This window comes from Coenobita brevimanus, chromosome 24 (genome assembly GCF_032717465.1).
Source record: "Coenobita brevimanus isolate Jiangsu-jjx chromosome 24, ASM3271746v2, whole genome shotgun sequence".
Lineage (NCBI taxonomy): Eukaryota > Metazoa > Arthropoda > Malacostraca > Decapoda > Coenobitidae > Coenobita > Coenobita brevimanus.
Genome location: NC_136977.1, coordinates 17,524,894 through 17,550,905, shown reverse-complemented (window position 1 = coordinate 17,550,905; position 26,012 = coordinate 17,524,894). Strand labels below are relative to the sequence as shown.

Below are 26,012 nucleotides of genomic sequence, written 5' to 3'. Positions count from 1 at the left end.
GTGATGTACCAGCAATGGTCAGGGTCTCACCAGCACTGTTCACTAACACGGAAATACTCCATTATATAAATATAACTTCTCAATTACAACTATGCCAAAACTGTACGTATTTCCTGCAGAAATTTCTCACAGATAAATAGAGTACTGTATTCAAAAGACTAAAAATACACCAAGCTGGTAAAAATGACAGCTTGCACAGTCATATGTTAAAATAATGACATGCATACATACATATACCAGCAATGCACAAAGACAAAACTGCAAGAAATATAAACAGTTATGAACTGATGTATGACTTTGGATCTACACATCTGGCCATGAACCAGAGTCAACTTCCATCTCCTAACTCACCTCTCAATGAAAATAGTGTTTCTTTTTAATAAGAAATTTCTCCCTGTGTCATGGAACCTTCAGACAAATGCACCACTAGAAAAGCTGAACTGATACAAACATATATACAAGCATATATGTATAAATAGATATATATAAAGATATATATATATATATATATTATATATATATATATATATATATATATATATATATATATATATAATATTTACATAATATATATATATATATATATATATATATATATATATATATATATATATATATATATATATATATATATATATATATATATATATATATATATATATATATATATATATATATATATATATATATATATATATATATATATATATATATATATATATATATATATATATATATATATATATATATATATATATATATATATATATATATATATATATATATATATATATATATATATATATATATATATATATATATATATATATATATATATATATATATATATATATATGACATATATATATATACTGTATATATATATGTATATATATATATAAAATCTATATACAGTCTCCATATTTACAACAAAACACACTGGACTGCAGATCTTCTGATTTTCTTTATCAGATAAGAAGGAATTTTTGAATAATGAGTCCTAAGATCAATAATATAATCCAAACTGACAAAGAAAAGTTAATATACATTTTTTAAAGTTAGACATTTCAGTCAAACTCCTCTGAAGAGAAACTGAACAGGTAACTGAAAACTGACTTTTTATTCAAAATTACTAGTACCAGTGCTAGACACTGTCATACACGCTTTACTTATGATAAGGTAGAAAAGCTAATGGTGAATATGTACAATAATTCCCACTAACAGATGAAATAAAGCTCCTGACAAATTGATGAACTGTATTTACGGAACTAAATAACTTTTTCATTTGTAAAACCGAGGCTAAAGGCTTACTTCATAAGTGTAAGAAACCTTTTCAAGTATGGCTACTCTATTCAGTACAGGTTTATTATATTAACATAAAATATGCTTTATCATTATCATCTGTGCAAAACAATTTGTTATGAGATATTTACCAGTGTAATCTATTCATAAAGCTTTACATATCAAATACTTTCTACTAGATAACAATATATTCTACGGTAATTTATAACACTTCATTAATACATTTACACAAATATTAAGAATTCAGATTTACATAAGGATAATTTACAAATATGTATAATACAGTATATGCATATATATATATACAAATATCTACACTACTCAAGCATTTCCTATAATAATTTTCTCACATTCTGCATTATGAGCAAAGAACATTATTCGAGGAATATTTCACAAATTTTTGGCTGCAGCAATTATAACTCACAGTATCTTGCTAACAATCACCACAATGATTGTATCATACAAATGCTAAGTTCATGGCCATTTGCCCAGACTAAACTAGATATAACCTACAGTAAGACAAACTGGTTTCCAGAAAGTAGAAGTGCTTTATAACTCTAAGTGGCACATTAATGACAACAATGGTAAGTAACAGTTTATAGGCAAGTCTCCCCTGGATAGAGAACAATCTGCACTTTAAATGGGCAGATGCTGTGTAGCATAAAAGGCCTCAGATACTATACAAATGTTGGTTTTTGGCTCTATTCTCACTCGAAAAAAGCAAAGGCATCTGTGAACACCTAAGATCACTTGTTCTGAAGCCTTGGTTAATTATTTCAGAATTCACATAGGCTCAATGTAGCAAAATATTACATTTTCACAACACTGGATTACAAAAGTGTAGGCTGATACTATGTGTTATCAAAATCCTCTGACATCTGCCTGAGCTGGATGTTTTTAAAACTATATCAGTGAAATTTCAACTATGAGCTGTACCTTCTACAATGATTTCAGAACCAAGAAAAAAATATACAGCTGCATAAACCCTTTGAACATAAGACCAGCAAACCTAAATGATATGCAGATATTAGTTCAGCATAACTTATCATGACACACTTTAGTATCACAGTACATACTCTTAAAATTAATCATCAAGACAACTAAAGTTAAATTACAATTATGGCAACATTCCTCCAACCATACAAAATGGCATTGGTTGATGCAGACTTACTGAAGTATTTCCAATAAAAAACTATTAAATCACAAATATAGCATCAACTTAAATGTACCTTGAAACAACTGGAGATCAGTATTGCAGGAATGGTAATGAACTCACAAACATTACTACAATAATCATATCTTAGGATATATGGTATCGAAAAGTATTATGATATAGTGTATTGGAACAATAAATTATGATAATCTCTTGTAGTCAACACTGGAATGAAAACATACACTACTACTTTGTCTTTAAATATTCCAAACAAATTCTCCATCAAGCTAAACATGTTATCACTGGGCAAAATACACTCCTGTACACATATATGTATATACAGTATATACTGTATACTGTATACAGTATTAAAAAAAAAAATAGGTTTTAAGGCAGTGACTTAAAGGACACTGGGTAGCTTGTAAGTATTCTCTGCACAAGTGGCAGAGCCTAATCTGGTTAGGGCTAATACTGGACATGTTACACTACACTGAGACAAGATACAGATGATGTTGCAGTGATGTCAGTACAATTATTATGGTAGTTTATGCCAATACATATTCCATACGTATGTCCAACAAAAGAATTGTGATACGGTGCTGCAGCACTTATGGTGCACAAATGCTAAATTTTCTCTCACTATCTTATGTTGTATGTCTATTTTCAGGGGCAATTGTATCACATACGCTACTAATATTAGCTGCAAAATAAAATGTTGATTTAATATGTACAGTGGGGCACCAATTTTCGCGCCTAATTGGGTTCAAAAATAATGCGCGAAAGTGGAATTAGCGAAAGTTGGGGCATTGTCTTTATGGCAAAAAGGCTAATTGGTTCCCGGTTATCCTAAAGTAACATCAGATTTTCATTTTCACTTGCAATACAGTACATCAAATCACTATTGTACATTGCATTGTGAGATACAAACAATAAAAACTGTACAGTACACATTATATGAGGAGAAACATACCACAGAGACCAGGTTGAGGTGTTTAATGGATGTTGGGGGTAAGTATCCGAGGCGCGTGGCGGGCTTATTTAGCCACGCCAGACGTATTGGCGCCACCTCTTGCTGCCTCGCTACCACTCTCTCTCTCTGCCTCCTCAGATGCAACTTTTCATTTCATTATTATACTGCCGTTTCTTCACTCCAACACGATACTCTCTTTTAGCCTTGGCCTTTCCTCCCGACTTTGAATGTCCCGGCCACTTTTTATCACCACCACTGCCTCCCAGCCCTCCCCCCACACCACCAGGCTCTCCCCCCACACCACCAGGCTCTCCCCCCACACCACCAGGCCCTTTCCCCACACTACCAGGTATAGTAGAGGCCATTGAACCGTGAGAATCCAACACAATGGAGCTAGCACGCTCGTACACAATGGCGGGAATGGGTGGACAGAGTGTTGACATGACTTCATTCAAGATGGCGGTGGGTTGCGGGCAGGCGGTGCAGGAAATTCAAAGTTCAAAATATTGTCCCAAACCCAAAATTTGTGCGCGAAAATCGATTTTTTTCAAGCGAAAGTGGAAGTTAGGGAATATTTGGTGCGTGCCGCGAAAGTGGATTCCGCGAATCCTGCTGTAGCGAAAGTTGGTGCACTACTGTAGATCTGTGAAGTAACCTGCTTCAAACCAGTTCTCTATCCCTTGACAGTTATTTGCTTCTGGTTACAGACAAACATTTTGTTCAAATTTGGAAAGACCTATTGGATTCAAAGGTTCAAGAAGCACCTCCACTGACGCAGTATAACAACGACTTATTATTTTGTATTAGGTACTGCCAGAAGATAATTGCCTTGAGCAGGGCCTGTAAGCTCATTGTATTGTATTGTATCATTTATAAAGGCTCCAACATGCTTGCATGCATCAGCCTTAATAGCCTAATGACGGCTCTCCAAGCTGCTTTACCTCTGGCAGCCTCCCTATTCAGTCCCGTATCCAAGGTCACACACTATGACCTTGTCCCAGGCCTTTTTCATAGGGTTAACATACAAACACTTACATATGTACAGCAGTTTAGTGACATTACCAGCATAAAAGGAAAATATGTACAGTAATTTTTATCTTCAAAATAAAAATTTTCAGTAAAATAATATTCATTCAGCTGGAGAAATGCTACTGCAACATGGCTGAATAACTATTTAGCCACAATCTCAATATTTATCAATACTGTACTTGTAAAAAAAAAAAAAAAAAAAAAAAAAAAAAAAAATTAGGCTCTGGTGATACTGCTGACATTTCAAGCATTAAAAATTTCTGCCAGCAGGGAACACAAGATTTTCTCATTTTAACAGAAAAGTAGGTTTACTGGTATGCATTAACCTGACTGACTAACAACTTGTATGGGTTCTTTATTTGCACGCCTTGTGAGGAAGAAGTGTAGGATGCCGGCCTGAGCCATGACATCAACAGTGCCAGCTGCTAACTTCTCAGCTGGGGTAGGGTTGCCTGGTTTTGCTCCTGGACGCAGCAGGGTTGGACCAAACACTGTTGCAAGGTTGTGAAGTGACATCTTGTTCAGGTGTTCCATTTCATGAATTCTGTAAAATAATCATAAACATAAGGAATGACCTGGGATAAGGCAGCCATATTGATAACCAAATCAAATAAATGAGACCAACATACAGTAGAACCTCTTTGGTCCGGACTCCTTTAATCCGAATTTCTGTTCATTCGGACAAAATTTAAAAATAATAAGCTCCAAAAACATGTTGAAAGTAATTCTAAAGTCATTTTCAGTATCGGCACGGAAGGTGATCGTCATTCGTTTAGTCTCGAATCACGCTAGGTCGCAACATGGGCACCTGTTTAAACACATGCTAGCATTCATTCCATCAACTAGTTCACCAATCATTTATATTTTTACGCTGTATTTCAAAAGTTAATTCCTCCTTACCATGCCCCTTAATGCAAGTGTAGTTTCTGCAATGAATAAAGATGTTAAAAGGAGGAGTTTGCTTACACAAAAATGGGTCAGAATATTCTGCAGTGTTTAATGATTACTGTAGGTTATTTTTTGTACTTAAATGTGCTTTACTTGTACATCAAACATTAGCTTCTTGTCCATACAGGCGTTATCAATATGCCAAAGATGACAATGTATTTTTTGCCTACATAAGTTTTATTTTTATTCCAAATATTACAGTTAATTAATTAATTTATTTTTTTGCCTACATGGGCCTGAGTCACTTACTACAATTTAAAATGTAGGCTAGTTTCTTGTCATGGCCTTACCTGTAAATCATGCAATACAAAACTATTGTACATGATTAGTATGGTTATTTTAGTATCCTTCCATTTTTTGCAGTTACATAGGGTTGACATATGCCACATATGTTAATAATTAACAAACATACCATATGTAGATAGTTTTTGGTATGAATTGGAGATTACCCTGATGGTCCGGACAATCTGCTAATTCGGACAACCCTTCCCCCCATATAGTCCGAATGAGAGAGGTTCTACTCTGCCAAATCCAATTTTGTCCACTTCTGAGCATAGGGGCCCAAGAAAAGGCTAATGACAGTCCAGAACATTTAAAGGTACAAACCCAACCTACACCCTAAGTGGCACTGACATAACAAAAAATACTACAGTCATCTCTTGGACTTGAACTGTGGCACCTAGGCCACAGTACACTCCAACAAGGGTTCTCTAAGATTCGTGCCACCAGGCTGTATGGTTATCATCCAACATTCTAAATGGTTTCCTGGGCTACAGGAAACCTTTTGGCTTGTCATTCAGTGTCCTCATATTATGTAGCATATATCAAGTGTATGGATAATGAACACCCAAACCTACCAAACAGGACATGAAAAACAAAAGATATTTTCAGTACATACTGTATGTTCATCAGATGTGCTATAAATGCCCAAAAGGGAAAGAGTAATAAAGTAGTGATTAATGGTGAAGAACTGTGTAACACACACACACACACACACACACACACACACACACACACACGCACACACACACACACACACACACACACACACACACACACACAGGGCATCGTCGGAGGTAGACGTCCGTTACCGGCGCTCCATACCAGACCAACACGGCCAGAGGCATTACCTAAATAAGTATCTTTGAATGAGTCAAGCTCTGTACCAGGTTAGACTAAATGATTTTTCAATATTAAAAGGAAAAGAAATAATAAGTTTAAATAAGACTGGTTCAAAGAGAACAAAGAACCACGATGCGTTGAGTCAGCTGGGTTTGTTTATACTACAGCAACACGGGGAAAGCGTACATATTCTGTAAGTACATACTCTGTTCATTTAGTATTACAAAATGGATACATACTTCAGTAAAACAAATTTGGAAAAGAAAAGGGATAAAAGTAAAAAGCAAAATGATGATTTCTACCAGGAACTGGTTGAAGTGGAGACTCACAATAGACTGGTTGAACGTGTACACAACCTAGAAATGGCTTTCAAAAATGAAATGGATGAAATAAAGAAGCAAATGCACTTGCAAAAGGAAGAGACAGAAAAACTAGGAAGGGAGGCCAATAAGAAAGACACACCCATCAGTGAACTAACAGTGGAATTGAGTACGCTTAGGAAGAAAGTGAGTGAAATGGGAAGTACAGTAGTCAATCACGAGAGTGTTATGGAAGAGTTAAAAAATGACACAGAGACAATTAGACAAGCAAGCAGTCTTATGGACCAGAGCAGTGATATTGAGAAGATAACACAGGTGAATGAAGCTGTGCAAAGCTACAAAAATGATGTAGAAACCACATATGCTGAAATGGTGAAAGTAAAGAAAGACTTAGAAACAAGGGTGGAGGAAAAAAGCATTAAAAAGGAAGTGAAAAGAATAATCCAAAACAATCCAAAGTTAGTCAGAGATTCAGTAGAAATAAATAAATCAATAGTAATCACTGGTACAGAAGAGGAAGAAATTAAAAACAAGATCACTAGAGACAAAAAGGAGATGGCAAATGTAATGAGCTTACTGAAAGAAGTATCAGAGGAAATCTGTAGTAAAGACATAGAGGAACACAAAAGGTTAGGGAAATACGAGAAAAGCAAGACAAGACCTCTAAAGGTGACTTTCCAGAGTGTAAACACTGTGGAAGATATACTAAAAAATGCAAAGAATCTTATGGAAAAAGAGGAGTTCAAAAATGTATGGATAAAAAGATGCCTAACACAAGAGGAACTGGAATTACTGAAAGAGAAAAGGGAGGAAGCAAAAACAAAAAATGAGGGAAGATCAGAAGAGGAGAAGAAGAAATTTTTTTACAAAGTAATAGGATTGCAGGTACGAAAGTGGTACACAAACAGGATGGAAGAAAAAGGAGGAAGTTAGTAGAACCATGTCATGGCAAGTATATAAACAAGATGATAAAGTTGATGTACTCAAATGTGGATGGAATGGTATCTAAATTACTAGAGATGAATGATTATGTCAGAGAAAATGAACCACAAATAATATGCCTGAGACAAAATTAACACCAAGGATATCCAATGACATACTAAACTTAGAGGAATACAATATATGGAGAAGAGACAGAAATTTAAAAAAAGGAGGAGGAATTATAATATTAACTAAGAAAAATCTAAAAGTCAAGGAAATAAACCTAGATATACCATCACAAGTAGAACTGATTGCAGTAGAGATTGACACATCTGAAGGTAAAGTAATTGTAGCCAATTTGTACATGCCACCCAGATCAAACACATGGGAAAGAGACGAATATGAGGACCTGGCAGATAGTACAATTCAGAGTATAAGATCTTTGCTACATAAAATGGAAGAGAAATCGGAAAGAATTATACTAACTGGGGACTTCAATACAAATATAAATTGGAATACTCTAGATATAAATAGCCAAGAAAGCTGTTGGGACCAAAAGCTCCTGGATCTTGTACAAGAGTTTTTCTTAATGCAACATGTGAGGGAAACCACTAGAAAAAGAGGACTTGATGTACCTTCAGTGCTAGATCTAATATTTACTAGGCAAGAAAATGACATTGACAGTTTAATATATCACCCTCCACTCGGCAAAAGCGATCATGCAGTACTAAATTATAACTTCAGGATAGCATATGACATAGTAAACAGCAATGACAGTTACAAAAAGAGCCTAAACTATAAAAAGGGAAATTATCAAGACCTAAAGAAGTATTTCTTAGAAGTTAATTGGGAAAATGAGCTTAGAGGACAAGATTTAAATGCTGTATATAACAAATTTTGTGAATTTTATGAAATAGGAGTCCAGAAGTACATCCCACAGCACAAAGAAGCAGATAAGAAAATACAGAAATAGTTCAATACAGAATGTAAAAAATCAAAAGAAAGAAGAGATTTGTTGTGGAATAGATACAGAAGACACAATAGTGAAAGGGCGTATAATAATTACAAACAGGCAAGAAACGACTATACAAGAATAAGGAGGGAAGCCCAAAAACAGTTTGAGGAGGATATAATAAATAAAAGTAGTGATCAACCAAAGCTGTTTTACAGCTATATCAGAAGCAAAACCAAAGTAAAAGATATAATACAATCCATTACGGACGAGGGAATCACTTATACACAAGAGAAAGATATTTGTGAAGCACTAAATAAGAATTTCAAATTAGTTTTTACAGAAGAAAAAAATTTTGAGAGGGACTATGTGGAACACGCATGTCCACACATACTACCAGATATATAAATAGCAGAAAAAGTAATACAGGAGGAGTTAAGTAGATTAGACAGAGGAAAAGCAAGTGGTCCTGATGAAATTTCATGTTGGGTGTTACAAGAATGTGCAAAGGAGTTAAGTAAACCATTATTTTTAATTTTCAAGAAATCCTTGAGTCAAGGGAAACTACCTGATATTTGGAAAAAAGCAAATATAGTCCCCTTATTCAAGAAAGGAAATAGACAAAATCCTCTCAACTACCGACCAGTATCACTGACCAGTGTTGTAAGCAAGGTATTAGAAAAACTTATAAGAAAAGCTTGGGTAAATCATCTAGAAGAACACAGTATGATAACAGAAAGACAGTTTGGTTTCAGAAAAGGAAAATCATGTGTTACTAATTTGTTGAGTTACAATGACAGAGTAACAAACACAATACAGAAAGGGAAGGATGGGTGGACAGTATCTATTTAGATTTCAAGAAAGCATTTGACACAGTACCACACCAAAGACTTTTATGGAAGCTGTACCATCAAGGAGGAATTCGAGGCAAACTGTTTTGTTGGATGCAAGACTTTCTCATAAAAAGAGAAATGAGGACAGTACTAAGAGGAAACTACTCATCATGGAAAGAAGCGACTAGTGGAGTACCACAGGGTTCGGTGCTGGCACCAATCATGTTTTTAGTGTACATAAATGATATAAACAGTAACACTGGAAATGAGAGCTATCTGAATATGTTTGCAGATGATGCAAAAATACAAAGGAGAATTACTAGCACAGACTCTTGTAGGGAGCTACAAGAAGAATTAAATAAACTTCATGAATGGAGTAGTACATGGCAAATGGAATTCAATGTGGACAAGTGTCATGTAATCAAGTTTGGTAAAAGTGGAAAAAGACCTGATTGGGATTATAAGTTAGGAAATAAAACCCTATACACATCAGAAAGAGAGAAAGACCTAAGTGTGATTATCAATAACAGACTATCTCCGGCTGACCACATCAGCGAGAAGGTACGGAACATGTATACATTGCTTGCAAATATGAGAATAGCATTCACATACATAAATGAAGACATGCTAAGAAGGATAACAACATCATTCATTAGACCAACCCTGGAATATGCATCAGTAGTCTGGAGTCCTCATCTCAAAAAGCACATAGACAAGATTGAAAAAGTTCAAAGGGCCGCTACAAGATGGATACCAAGCTTAAGGGACCTAAGCTACGAAGAAAGACTAAATAAACTGAATCTACCAACACTACAGGAGAGAAGGAAAAGAGGTGACATGATAATGCTATATAAGTGCATATCAGGAAAGGAGAAAATAGACATAAATGATTACTTAACATATGGAGAAGCATCAGCAAGAGGACACTGCAAAAAACTGCATAAGAAGAGAGGTGATAAAGACGTAAGGAAATTCAGTTTCCCAAACAGAGCAATTGATCAATGGAATGCACTACCGAATGAAATAGTGTGTGCCAAAACAATTCACAAATTTAAGGATATGTACGATAAATATGGTTTAAGACAGGGGACAGTACGAGCTTGACTCATTCCTGTGAAGATACAATTAGGTAAGAACACACACACACACACATCTGGTTCACAATCGAAAGTAGCAGAATCAGTGTAAACACTGCTGATCCAGCAGTCCCTCCCTCCACTCGGTTTAGGGGTTAGTATTTGCCTATTCGACATGAAAAGTGAGTGTATACATTTGGATCCTGAATCTCATTTATTGCTTTATCTGGTTCTGAGGCATTTTGTCAATGCAGTAGTTTGGTGGACCAGTTAACCACACACAGTCAAGACAGTTTTACTGTACTGAAACAGGTATTTATGCTTAACACCACCACTGACACTTCCAACTTTCTTTGTAGTCATAGCTAGGGTAAAATGTAAGTAAAATGAGTTAAGAATCAGACATTATATAGGGATCACCACGAAGACATGCAGTGTAAGCAATGCAATCCAAGTGAGCATACACTACACTCAACACTATCTATGGCAACCTGGTAAACTAGTCTGGCAGGCACGGGAATTTCAAGTGCCCTCTCATAATTTTGTCCGCATTAAGACAGGTGCCAGACCATCCAATGCCGAAGTGTGTGTGCGCGCGTGTGTGTGCGTGTGCGTGTGTGTGTGTGTGTGTTCTTACCTAATTGTATCTTTACAGGAATGAGTCAAGCTCGTACTGTCCTGTGTCTTAAACCATATCTATCGTACATATCCTTAAATTTGTGAATTGTTTTGGCACACACTATTTCATTCAGTAGTGCATTCCACTGATCAATTGCTCTATTTGGGAAACTAAATTTCCTTACGTCTTTATCACCTCTCTTTTTATGCAGTTTTTTCCAGTGTCCTCTTGCTGATGCTTCCCCATATGTTAAGTAATCATTTATGTCTATTTTCTCCTTCCCTGATATGCATTTATATAGCATAATCATGTCACCTCTTTTCCTTCTCTCCTGCAGTGTTGGTAGATTCAGTTTATTTAGTCTTTCTTCATAGCTTAGATCCCTTAAGCTTGGTACCCATCTTGTAGCGGCCCTTTGAACTTTTTCAATCTTGTCTATGTGTTTTTTGAGATGAGGACTCCAGACTACTGATGCATACTCCAGGGTTGGTCTGATGAATGATGTTATTATCTTTTTTAGCATGTCTTCATTTATGTATGTAAACGCTATTCTCTTATTGGCAAGCAGTGTATACATGTTCTGTACCTTCTCACTGATGTGGTCAGCCGGAGATAGTCTGTTATTGACAATCACACCTAGGTCCTTCTCTCTTTCTGATGTGTGTAGGGTTTTATTTCCTAACATATAATCCCAATCAGGTCTTTTTCCACTTTTACCAAACTTGATTACATGACACTTGTCCACATTGAATTCCATTTGCCATGTATTACTCCATTCATGAAGTTTATTTAATTCTTCTTGTAGCTCTTTACAAAAATCTGTGTTAGTAATTCTCCTTTGTATTTTTGCATCATCTGCAAACATATTTAGATAGCTTTCATTTCCAGTGTTACTGTCTATATCATTTATATACACTAAAAACATGATTGGTCCCAGCACTGAGCCCTGTGGTACTCCACTAGTCACTTCTTTCCATGATGAGTAATTTCCCCTTAGTACTGTTCTCATTTTTCTTTTCATGAGTTATTTAAGAGGAGCCTGTGGAGTCACGTGGAGAGACAGGCTGACGAATGAGGATATAAAGGAGCGTTGTGGTGTGGATGTGGATGTGATAGGAAGCGTTATGAGGAACACATTGAGGTGGTTTGGCCATGTGGAGAGGATGGAGGGTGAAAGACTGACGATGAGAGTGTATGTGAGTGAGGTGGAGGGGGGGAAGAGGGAGGGGGAGGCCGAGGATGAGATGGAGGGATGGGGTGGAGAGGTATATGAGAGAGGGGGGTGTGAGTTGGGAGCAGGGTAGTGAAATGGCGGGGGACAGGGCGACTTGGAGGCGATTTGTTTGTGGCCACCCCAAACGGGATTGAGGCGTCTGGCAATAGATAGATAGATAGATAGAGAAAATCTTGCATCCAACAATACAGTTTGCCTCAAATTCCTCCTTGATGGTACAGTTTCCATAAAAGTCTTTGGTGTGGTACTGTGTCAAATGCTTTCTTGAAATCTAAATGAATACTGTCCACCCATCCTTCTCTTTCCTGTATTGTGTCTGTTACTCTGTCATAGTAGCTCAACAGATTAGTAACACATGATTTTCCTTTTCTGAAACCAAACTGTCTTTCTGTTATCATATTGTGTTCTTCTAGATGATTTACCCAAGCTTTCCTTATAAGCTTTTCTAATACCTTGCTTACAACAATGGTTATTGATACTGGTTGGTAGTTAAGTGGATTTTGTCTATTCCCTTTCTTGAATAAGGGAACAATGTTTGCTTTCTTCCAAATATCAGGTAATTTACCTTGACTCAAGGATTTCTTGAAAATTAAAAATAATGGTGTACTTAACTCCTTTGCACATTCACATAGCACCCAACATGAAATTTCATCAGGACCATTTGCTTTTCCTTTGTCTAATTTACTTAGCTCCTCCTGTATTTCTTTTTCTGATGTTTGTATATCTGGTAGTATGTGTGGGCATGCATGTTCCACATAATCCCTCTCAAAATTTTTTTCCTCTGTAAAACCTGATTGGAATTTCTTGTTTGGTGCTTCACAAATATCTTTCTCTTGTGTATAGGTGATTCCATCATCCGTAATGGATTGTATTTTATCTTTTACTTTGGTTTTGCTTGTGATGTAGCTGTAAAATAGCTTTGGTTGATCACTACTTTTATTTATATCCTCCTCAAACTGTTTTTGTGCTTCCCTCCTTATTCTTGTATAATCGTTTCTTGCCTGTTTGTAATTATTATATGCCCTTTCACTATTGTGTCTTCTGTATCTATTCCACAACAAATCTCTTTTTTCTTTTGATTTTTTACATTCTGTATTGAACCATTCCTTTCTTTTCTTTTCTGCTTCTTTGTGATGTGGGATGTAATTCTGGACTCCTATTTCATAAAGTTCACAGAATTTTCCATATATAGCATTTAAATCTAGTCCTCTAAGCTCCTTTTCCCAAGCAATTTCTAAGAAGTACTTCTTTAGGTCATGATACTTTCCCTTTTTATAGTTTAGGCTCTTTTTGTAACTTTCATTGCTGCTGTCTATGTCATATGCAATCCTGAAGTTGCAATTTAGTACTGCATGGTCGTTTTTGCCGAATGGAGGGTGATATATTAAATTGTCAATATCATTTTCTTGCCTAGTAAATATGAGATCTAGCATTGAGGGTACATCTAGTCCTTTTTTTCTGGTGCTTTCCCTTACATGTTGCGTTAGGAAAAACTCTTGCACGAGATCCAGGAGCTTTTGGTCCCAACAGCTTTCTTGGCTTATTATATCTAGAGTATTCCAATTCATGTTTGTATTAAAATCACCAGTTAGTATAATTCTTTTCGATTTCTCTTCCACTTTATGTAGTAATGCTCTTAAACTCTGAATTGTACTCTCCGCCAGGTCCTCATATTCGTCTCTTTCCCATGTGTTTGATCTGGGTGGCATGTACAAACTGGCTACAGTTACTTTCCCTTCAGATGTATTGATCTCTACTGCAATCAGTTCTACTTGTGAGGGTATATCTAATTCTATTTCTTTGACTTTTAGATTTTTCTCAGTTAATATTATAATTCCTCCTCCTTTTTTAAAGTTCCTATCTCCTCTCCATATATTATATTCCTCTAAGTTTCAGGATGTCAATCGATATCCTTGGTGTTAATTTTGTTTCAGTTAGGCATATTATATGTGGTTCATTTTCTCTGACATAATCATTCATCTCTAGTAATTTAGATACCATCCATCCACATTTGAGTACATCAACTTAATCATCTTGTTTATATACACTTGTCTTGTTTTGGTTCTACTACCTTCCTCCTTTTTATTCCCTCCTGTTTATGTACCACTTTCGTACCTGCAATCCAATTATTTTGTAAAAAAATGTATTCTTCTCCTCCTCTGATCTTCCCTCATTTTTTGTTTTTGCTTCCTCCCTCTTCTCTTTCAGTAATTCCAGTTCCTCTTGTGTTAGGCATCTTTTTATCCATACATTTTTGAACTCCTCTTTTTCCATAAGATTCCTTGCATTTTTTAGTATCCCCTTCACAGTGTTTACACTCTGGAAGGTTACCTTTAGGGGTCTTGACTTACTTTTCTCGTATTTCCCTAACCTTTTGTGTTCCTCTTTGTCTTTACTACAGATTTCCTCTGATACTTCTTTCAATATGCCCATTACATTTGCCATCTTCTTTTTGTCTCTTGAGATCTTGTTTTTTACTTCTTCCTCTTCTATACCAGTGATTACTATAGATTTGTTGATGTCTACTGAATCTCTGACTAACTTTGGATTGTTTTGGATTATTCTTTTCACTTCCTTTTTAATGCTTTTTTCTTCCACCCTTGTTTCTAAGGCTTTCTTTACTATCACCATTTCAGCATATGTGGTTTCCACATCATTTTTGTAGCTTTGCACAGCTTCATTCACCTGTGTTATCTTCTCCTCAATATCACTGCTCTGATCTATCAGACTGCTTACTTGCCTAATTGTCTCTGTATCATTTTTGAACTCTTCCATAATACTCTCGTGGTTGACTACTGCACTTGCCATTTCATTAATTTTCCTCCAAGTGTACCCACTTTAACTGTTAGCTCACTTATGGTTATGTCTTTCTTGTTGATTTCCTCTCCTAATTTTTCTATTTCTTCCTTTTGCAAGTGAATCTGTTTCTTAATTTCATCAATCTCATTTTGAAAAGCAGTCTCAAGCCTGTGTACACGTTCAACCAGTTTGTAATGAGTCTCCATTTCAACCAGTTATTGGTGGAAATCATCATCCTGCTTTCTACCTTTATCCCTTTTCTTTTCCAAATTTGCTTTACTAAAGTATGTGTTCATGTTGCAGTACTAAAAGCACATATGGTACGTACATTCCCTGGGGCAGATTGTAGACTAAACAACGATCAGCTGACTGTGCACATTCTTACTCTAATTTGTTTTCTTTTCTGTTTGAACAAGTCTTGCTTTAAAACTTCTTTTCTTTTTTATATTAGAACACCATTTGGTCTAACCTGGTACAGAGCTTGACTCATATAAGGATACAAATTTAGGTAAACGCCTCTGGCCAAGTTGGCCGTGTAGGGAGCGATGTCGGCATGCGTCTGGTCTCCTCCATGTGTGTGTGTGTGTGTGTGTATTTACCTATTTGTATTTACCTATTTGTAGTACTGTATACAGGAATTGAGCAATGCTCGTGTTGTCCTGTCTCCATATCCACATTTATCAAGTTTACCTTTACACACATGAATGTTTTTCTCATGCACCACCTCTTTGTCTAAGTCGTTCCAAATATTTAAGAATATACCTAATTGTGATATACACGGAATGTACTATGCTCGTGGGTTTCCGTCGCTGTTTCTCAATAAGTCGAATTTAACTTTAAACTCGTTTAAGTTTTTAGACTGGACGATCTCTTTGTCCAGGCTGTTCCATAAGTCTATACTTCTGTAAGGAAAGCTATATTTCTTGATATCCTTCAAGCAGCTTGACTTTTTCAATTTCATTCCATGTCCTCTTGTTGCTCTCTTATCCCATACAAACAGATCTTCTTTGTCAATTTTATCTACTCCCACCATGGTCCTGAACACCGCAATCATGTCTCCCCTCTTTCTCCTTTCCTCTAACGAAGGCAAATCCAGTTTTTCCAGCCTCTCTCTGTATGACAGGTCTGTCAGACTGGGGACCATCTTGGTTGCTGTTCTTTGTATTCTCTCAATCTTGTTTATATCTTTCTTTTTGTGTGGGGACCACACTACCGCTGCATATTCTAACCTGGGGCGGATCATGGCCACTATCAATTTTTTCATCATTTCCTCATCCATATAATGAAATGCTACTCTTATGTTAGTCAAGAGCTTATAAGTCTCTCCAACTATCTTGTTAATGTGCTTTTCTGGTGACAAACTATCTTGGACCAGCACTCCCAAATCTTTCCCTTCTCTCCTTTTTGTGATTAATTCATTACCCAAAAAATAATTCAGTGATGGTCTCCTGGTACTTTTACCCATTTCCAATATTTTACATTTCTTTACATTAAATTTCATTTCCCATGTCCGGCTCCAATTGTGTATCCTATCCAAATCCTCCTGCAGTATTTTACAATCCTCCTCAACCTCTATCTTCCTCAAGATCTTTACATCATCAGCAAACAGACTCGCATAACTGTTCACTCCATCTACCATATCATTTACATAAATCAGGAACATTACTGGCGCCAACACTGAGCCTTGAGGGACTCCACTTGTTACTTCCCTCCATCCAGACATCTTTTCCTTTATTACTGTCCTCATTTGTCTGTCTCTCAAAAAGTCTCTCATCCATTCCAGAAGTTTCCCCTTTAGTCCTCCTATATATTCTAGTTTCCACATTAGTCTCTTATGAGGTACCTTGTCAAAGGCCTTCTCTAAGTCTAAGTACACACAATCCACCCAACCATCTCCCTCCTGTACCACATCAATCGCTCTTGAGTAAAATCTCAACAAGTTTGAAACACATGACCTTCCACTTCTGAATCCAAACTGACATTCAGCCAAAATATTCATCTCTTCCAGATATTTTATCCATCTGTCTTTCAGGATTCTCTCACACAATTTTGCGACCATGCTGGTTAGAGACACTGGTCTATAATTCAGGGGTTCTTCCCTGTTTCCTCCCTTGTAAATTGGTACCACATTTGCCCTCTTCCATTCTTTTGGCACTTTCCCCTCTTCCAGTGAGCATACAATTAAGCTGTGAATTTTATCCGCCAGTTGTTCTCTGCATTCCTTCAGTACCCAATTAGAAATTCCATCAGGTCCTGGGGCTTTCCTTACATCTTGAGTTTCCAGTAATTTATACACTTCCTGCACCTCCACTTTTATATCTTTCATCACCGGAACATTTCTAATCACTCCCTCCCCTTCCACAAGCTCCTTTTCTTTAGTGAAAACTGACTGGAAACGTTTGTTCATTATTTCTGCTTGCATTGCCGCATCATTAAAGACCTCTCCATCTACTTTCAGCTTGGTGATTCCTTCCTTTTGTTTCAGTTTGCCATTAACAAATCTATAAAACAGTTTGGGTTCATCCTTGCATTTGTCAATTATACCTTTTTCAAAATTCCTTTCTTCTTCCCTACGTATTCTTGTGTACTCGTTTCTTGTTCTTTTATATTCTTCCTTTGTTCTGTCGTTACCTCTCTTTCTCCAATTGTTCCACGCCTTATCTCTCTCTTTTTTGGCTATCATACACCTTCTATAAAACCACTCCTTTTTCCTGTTTTCTTTCCCTCTTACTCATGGTACAAATTTTTCCACTCCCAAATTATAGAGGTCTAGAAAGATATCCCACTTCCTCTGTATCTCTCTTGTTTCTCTGAATTTTCTCCAATCCGCATTTTCAAAAAAGTTTCTCAATCCTGTAAAATTTACTTTGCCAAAGTTGTATCTTCCCTGTCTATGAAGCTCGTCTCTTGGCTCGACGTTTCCTATTAACATCTGGAACTCAATGACCACGTGATCACTTTTTCCCAAAGGACAGAGATATTCCAATGATTCTATTACATCAGGTTCTTTGGTGAACAGTAAATCTAACCTTGCTGGTGTGTCCTCACCTCGAAACCGTGTCTCTTCTTTGACCCACTGCGTCATCACATTATTCATTATTATATTTAATAACATAGTACCCCACGAATCCTCGCCACCTCCCGAGTACCATTCCTCCCAGTTCACCTCTTTACAATTAAAGTCACCCACCAAAATTATATTATTGCTTTTCTCAATTATTTTTTGCAAGTAGCTAGCCATATCTGACAACATCTCATGGTATTCGTCATCCTTCCATGCTCTCGTCTTTGGGGGAACATACACTACCGCCATATCTCTCTTAACATTCTCTCCAGTTTCTAATTTCATATATATCACTTCAGCCCTGCCTTCTCCCATTTCCACAGTATCTACATTTATGTTGTTCTTCACTATCATCACTCCTCCCTTTTTTCTTTTCTGTCTTTTCTCCACAGTTTGTATTTACCATCTCCCAAATGAACATCAATATCTTCTCTTAATTTGGTCTCTACAAAGCACATGACATCAGCTTCATGTTCTCTCAAGAAATCATTAATTTCGATCCTTGTCGATATGAAACCATCAACATTAGTATATATCACCTTCAAATTATTTTTGACATTATTAATACCCTCTTCTCTCCTACTCTCTGTCCGTACCACTTCCTCAACTTCTGATCTTTCACAACCATCCCCCCTAGTTTCCTTCACTTCTATTTCCTTAAATACCATTTCCTTACTTTCATATCCAATACTCTCCAAAAAAAAGTATTACGTTCTTCCTCTGTCCTCTTATCATTTTTTTCCTTTACTTCTTCCTTTAATGATTTTAAAGCTTCTCTTTCTTCTTCATTTAGATCTTTTCTTATTATAATATTTTCCATCCCCGCCTCTTTGCTTAATTTCCAGGTCACTTTAAGTATCTCATTTATTACACTTTCTGATGTAAACTTGACTCTCATTGGTCTTGTTTCCCCTTTCTTATAAGGCCCTATCCTCCTTACTTCCTCAATTTCTTTTACCCACTTGTTTCCTTCGGGGTCAATCTTGCCTAATATTCCTCTCACCATGTTCGTGTCTCTCTCGAGTCTTGCGAACCTAACCTTTTCTTCCTCTTCCCTGTTTCCAAATACTATCACACATCTGTTCCTTTCTACAGTTTCTCTCACTATTTTCTCTTTTTTCTTCAGTATTTTCACTACATTTTCTTCCATTTCTTTCTTGTTCATTTCCCTTTCTTCCTGGATGATCTCTCTTAAGCTGACCACTTCTTTCTGTTCTTCCTCTACGTGTGCCCACTTTGCCTTGTGTTCTTCTAGTACATTACTCACCTTCTCCGTTTTATTAGTACTCTCTTCAAGTTTCCTCCTCAGTTCAACATTTTCCCGCTTCAAATTCTTAATCTCTTCATTGGCTGTTTCGTTGGACTGGATTAGACTCTGTATGGTGGTTTCCGTATTTCCTGTGTGTGTGTGTGTGTGTGTGTGTGTGTGTGTGTGTGTGTATTTACCTATTTGTATTTACCTATTTGTAGTATACAGGAATTGAGCAATGCTCATGTTGTCCTGTCTCCATATCCACATTTATCAAGTCTACCTTTACACACATGAATGTTTTTCTCATGTGTGTGCGTGCGCCCGCACGTGCGTTCGTGTGTGTGTACACAATGCCGGTGCACACGCATGGCCAGCTGATTAAGTATAAACAGTCAATTTCACGTCGCATAACTTTAGCCATGTTGAATTAAGACCATTTATTTTAGAAAAATCCTACAAAATGACAGTGTTTTGTTGTCACTGCTTGAGGTTTTGTTGCCAAAGATGCTGATATCTCAATCTCAAGGCCATGGACATAGGTTGACTTCTGGGAATTTCCCCTGCATTTTTTTTTTTTTTTTTTTTCCACATTTACTGGGTTGGGTCAGGGTTTATTTTCTGCAGTAAATATGTTTAGCAGAAATTGGGCCCACATAAATGGAGGGTCTACTGTACATTTTTTCACTTTCTGTGGTCAAATGCTTCGAGTAAGATATACACCTTACTTGACATCACAGACATCGCTGTAAACAGTCGCAGAATCAAGGTTCCTATACAGTCTCAAATACAGTCTGATTGATAAGTAATCTGTAATCAATCTTTCAAAATGGGCAATATCACAAATCACTACACTAATGTCTAATTATCTTCAGTCCCCTCACTTTGTGGTTTCTGTTGTGGATCTTAAGACTGTCCTATCTGATCTTCATGAGAAATTAAGTGAAAATTCATGGCAGAATAACTCGCAACATCCAATTCATCTGTGTAAAGCAACTAGTATATCTTTGCAACAAGAAAGGTGAGACAATAATCCCAGCCAGAACATATACAGAAGCCTAAATACAAGTGGTGTGCTTGCCCTGTAAACACTACTATCTCAAGACAAAGCACTCTTCTCAGACAGATGACCAACTTTCACTCTCATATACAAGAAACATATATTTTGTTGTGAGTTTACCTCAACAAGGTATAATACTAGCTGCTTGTTGCTACAGTCCAAAAAGGGAAGCAACACAAGTGTGTACTTTAAGATTTTTGTCATTTGCCAAAACCTAATGGGCTAAATAAAAATTTGGTTCAAGGCATATATAGTATGACTGCATTTGAATGTCCTTTCTAATTATACAAATTTAAAATCTATATGCCTGTAAATACAGAAGTTTGCTCTATGGCCTTGACTTTCTTTTCTCTAACTGTGACCTTGGGGTGTGTCAGTGCAGAGGATTCATCTGACACCTCAGTTAGCAAAACTGGTCCATAATTTCAGCCTGTGAAGTGCAAATGAACAGACAGAAGGATGTTTTGGGGAATATCTGTTACAATGACACTCAGAAAAACAAAATGCTGACTCATAATAGCACATAACTGTGCCTTACAAAATGTATGCATGTACTATAAGACACAAAAGTATCAATGCACAGGGGGTCTGAAGCCTACCAAAAACATTTGAACAACTGATGTACGTTGCCCAACGTCTCAATGTGTAAGAACAATGTCTGTTTATATAAACATAACATTTACTATATGTTTGCAAGAGGATACTACTAGTTGGTGATATATGACACCTGACATCAGGGATACCAACGTGTGGTAGGTTGGACACTAATATTTCAGTGACCTTTGTTCTGTGTTCCCAAACGTTTCATGCATACTGTGCACCAATACTTTTGAGACCCAGAGTACAGTACAGTACAGTACATGGGTACATAATGGCACCCTTAACTTACTTGACTAAGTGTTCCAGCAGATATGCAATAATTGACTGATTCAACTGAGGAAGTGATGTGAAAAGCTTTAACAGTGTTGTCTTCCGGTACTCAGCATCTGTCGCACTGTATGCCTCAAAAAATCGTGGGTAGAGCTCACTAGTGAAGAGTGCCTCAGGAAGCTCGCGCAAAAAAAGCTTTAACAATCCAGTCACAGAGTGGATGTCCACCTCCTTGATCAGCTGCTCAGCCTCATACGGATCTGAGAAAATTCAAACATTATTCTTTCAATGCAAAAATAAACTATGATGGCAACTAATGAGAAGAGTAATAATAGCTGATGAAGTTGTTGCTGTTGATGTCACTGTTTAACCCCAGTCTGTCTGGCCAAACAGGACTATCAACCACAGATAAGCAACTACTCCTGTAAGGCTGTCCATCAGGTACAGTTCAGTACTGTAAATACACCATGTAAGTGTCTGGTACCAATTTATGGCAGAAAGTATCTCACCAGGGATGGACCAGGGTCCTTCCCTACAGCAAGGTGCAGACAAATATGAGGAGGATTGGCTCCTGGGTGGACACCACAACTGCACCATCTAGGATGCACAGAAACACCATGTGAAGGCTTCTCATCCATATCAACTGAAGAGTTAAAAGTTGCAGTCAGTAATACAAGAAGCAGTGGGCAAAGACAAAACATGAGGAAATACAATATATGCAATAACAACATAATGTTTATCATCATCTTCACCCTAACTCACACTAACAAACGTGGTGGATAGCATCCACATGAAGGAAAAGGAATGTGCAAATTAACAGAACTATCAATGTAGTGCTCTGTGAGATGGATCCTATGTACACTCAAATGCTGAAGTCCATTCGCCCTTATCGCTATTTTAACTCTAGATTCATAGATGCTTGACTGTGACATAATGAACTGAGGTGCATATTATCATCCAACAATGAGCAAGACACTGGGGAGGTTAATGGAGTTTTGTATTTGACCGTACATGTACATTCTCTCATTATCCAAACCTCTGCATTCCTCAGGTACAGTACATACTTTCCTTAAGACAAGTTAGCTTACTTTTACTGTATAGAGCTTGTCGACAAGAAACCATTCACTTGGGTGCAAAGTTTAAAAAAACAAACTCACCTCATCCACAGAAATTCTATCTTCACTTAGAGTAAGCCCTTGATGCTCGAGGGGGTTAGCGAACAGAGACCCCCGCAAGAATGGAAAATCTGCGAGCATCAATTTAGTGACTCCTCCCACACTGAAACTATGCCTACACGATAAAGAAAACGGTTGCTGATGCTTTAATGATAAATGATTATGCATGAACATAATGCAAAATACATTAAACTATACAATAAAAGGTTTTAAAATACCATACAGTACAGTAATGTCAATATATTCTCATCAATTCTCACCAATGTACAATACATTCTCCTCAATTCACCTTTCTGTAGGCAGATTAATTATTGAAAATGTAATTATGAGTTATGATCAATGTGTGATGTACCCTCGATAAAAAAGGTATCGGCACCTTGGGGTCGGATAGGATTTGAAATGCTTTGTCTCTGGTTCAATCAGTAGTGTTGGCATGCCTGTTTAATTCACAAAAATGACTGAGTTGCCATGTAGTACAATATTACTATGACGGATCCAGCTATATATCTGTAAAATATGAGATAACAACATTAATGAAGGATACAAAGCAACATAATCATGTCATTTCCCATAAATCATTGGCTGTGTATCATATTTCGCACTGAAAGGGTGCTGATACTCTTGTTATCAAGGGTACATATGCACGCACCATTCAAACTCCGCATCTTTTCATTTTATTTCACTATTCATTATTATTTATCACCAGAGTGAAAAATCCACAAGTAATCAAATCCGAGAGCTTCAAGTCCGCAAGCATTAAGGGTTTACCGTACTTAAAATTCTTTCACTTTCTGAATTTTCACTCTCACTTTTGTGCACATTCTTTCATAATATACAATCATTTTCCCAAGGCAGTAAGTAATATTAAAACAGAGAATAGTATGGTGTAGACAAGCTCCCAATTTTATGACAATTTCTGACGCATGTGGTGATCACGCAAGCCAGGCTTTTCTATATCACTGCTGAATACACTCTTCAGTATGTGATGCATGCTATTCACATCTAACAGTTAAAGGTGTTCCATAAATAGCCATTGAAAATTAAATTCTAACTAACACCTTCGTGCTTTCAGCTTTAACGCTCCTGTGCATAGTAAGTTTCGGTATGTTTTCTGGTGCACAATTTTATTCCACCCCACTCTCCACCAGCCCCCCCACACGCCTATGAAAACGTATTCTCGCCTTATTTTCACCACCCAAACATATATGTGTGTATATATATATATATATATATATATTATATATATATATATATATATATATTGCCATAAAAACTACATCATGTTATTTGCTGGTGTTTGTTCTAGCCGATTAAAAAAAAAAAAAAAAAAAAAAGTACAAATATATATATATATATATATATATATATATATATATATATATATATATATATATATAAATATATATATATATATATATATTGACATAAAAACTACATCATGTTATTTGCTGGTGTTTGTTCTAGCCGATTAAAAAAAAAAAAAAAAAAAAAAAGTACAAATAGTACATTAGGCCTGTGTGAATAAACATTTCGGAACGTCAATCTCACTTCCCAACATCATAGCTCGAATGTTTTCCATCATACAAAATATTGTTATTAGAAGGTTAGAAAGAGAATTTCATCAGCTTGCTAATAAAGTTTGCGTCTTTTTGATATGATTTTTAGTTTTCGAGAAAATAGCTAAAAACTAAAAGTAACTTCCTACAAAGAACTGATTTTTTGTTCAGGGCGCTCTAGTGCAAAAGTTTTCTTGCAGGGGTTATGTTTTTATTTCATCATCTTGTGTAGAATTTCAGGAGCTTTCTCATACTATCCACAGATTTTTCATGCACCTCATAGTTTCCACGTAAATTGCAAAACTACTGGGTACCCATGCACATGCTGCACTTTCGTCATGCATGCACAGTAACTGTTACTGTATATTCCCGCCTATGTAACAATGAATTTTGATCAAAGATTCATTCATTCATTCATTGCCAGACGCCATGTATCCCAATCGGGGTGGCCAACGGCTTAGAGTTAACTGTTTTACAGGGAGGGGCACTAATCCTCCACCAACCCCACTTGACATGTAGGGATGTTATACTGTTATTTCATGTACATATGTAGAAGTTTATGCGTTTTATCATGGTTCTTTCAAGAAATCGATATATCCAATACTTTTGAGTAAACGGATGATAAAGAACAATATAACTCCTAGTGCGCTGTCAGTTTTTCCTGCCTCACCCACACCAACGTATTTTGCTTGATAGGTTTATTTTGTTTTATTCAACGTATACATGTAAAATATCATAAGCTCTTTTACAGTGCTCTCAGAAACTTGACATGACCACTAGTCTTTTTGCTAGCTACTGAAACTGTACTTATTTCCAGCTCATATGAGTATATGCAAAAACCAATACTTATTTGTGTAAAATGCAGAAATATAGAAAAACTGGTCATTGTACAAATCAAAAAAATATGGATAATTCACTTCCTCCAGAAGTGTTGAACTGCTGGCAGGACCTTGAGGGGTTTGAAGATGAGGAGTTATGTAGTTTGTGTGTGTGTGTGTAGGCACTATATACGTATATTTCACACTAATCCATATGCAGTAATATCACTATCACAATGATTCCATCCCAAACCTCCTCTGTTATTCCCTTCCCGACTATGGCGTACATGACACCTGTTCCCTTCCCGACTATGGCGTATCTCTAAGGCGTACGCAATGCCTACTAAGGTAGTTCAATTATTTCACTAATGCAGGCACTATATGTTTCACACACTATAAGCATTAGCTTCACTGTATAGGTAAAATATTCACATCATTTGCGGCAGGGTAAAGCACAGTGGCAAACCCCGCTAAAGTAAAGACTGCCTCTAGGCCTAATGACTGATAACGGTGCCAATACTTTACAAACAATATATGTATGTTCCATAGACACAATCACTTCACAATACAGTGCTCGTCAGAAGTATTCAGCGTTGTCCGCCGGGCGCGCAATACTTATGGCCCAAAAAGAATCACCCATTTTTAGGGGTAAGAATTGAGCCACAAGTTTGACCTCCGAGCATGACGTCACGGTAGCCTGGGGCCTTCTGACGCGCTGGTTGGTTCCCGCCTCAGTCGCCCACGGGCTGCCTGAGAGAGAGGAACTCCGCCGAGTGTCCCTCTCAAATTGCGCCATTTTTTACCGAGTGTCCCGCAGTGTTTTGGCCTTCAAAACTTTGTTATGGACCTACCCGTGAACTATCGAGTGAAATCATATCCCAGATCATTGCTCTAAAGGAGGCAGGCCACCAGACAAAGGAAATTAGTGAATTGGTTGGTGTG

At 36.7% G+C, this 26,012-nt stretch overlaps 1 protein-coding gene across 1 annotated transcript in view; it reads right to left on the bottom strand.

The window, feature by feature from the left end:
• Window positions 1–4,684: 4,684 nt before the first annotated feature.
• Window positions 4,685–26,012, bottom strand: part of RhoGAP1A (Rho GTPase activating protein at 1A) — a 514,749-nt gene continuing 493,421 nt past the window's right edge. The window contains exons 20-21 of the mRNA XM_080267422.1: window positions 21,541–21,781; window positions 4,685–4,998 (exon numbers count right to left, since the gene is read on the bottom strand). Coding sequence (XP_080123548.1) covers window positions 4,776–4,998; window positions 21,541–21,781 — 464 coding nt within the window. The 3' untranslated portion in view covers window positions 4,685–4,775. The remainder of the gene's footprint in view (window positions 4,999–21,540; window positions 21,782–26,012) is intronic.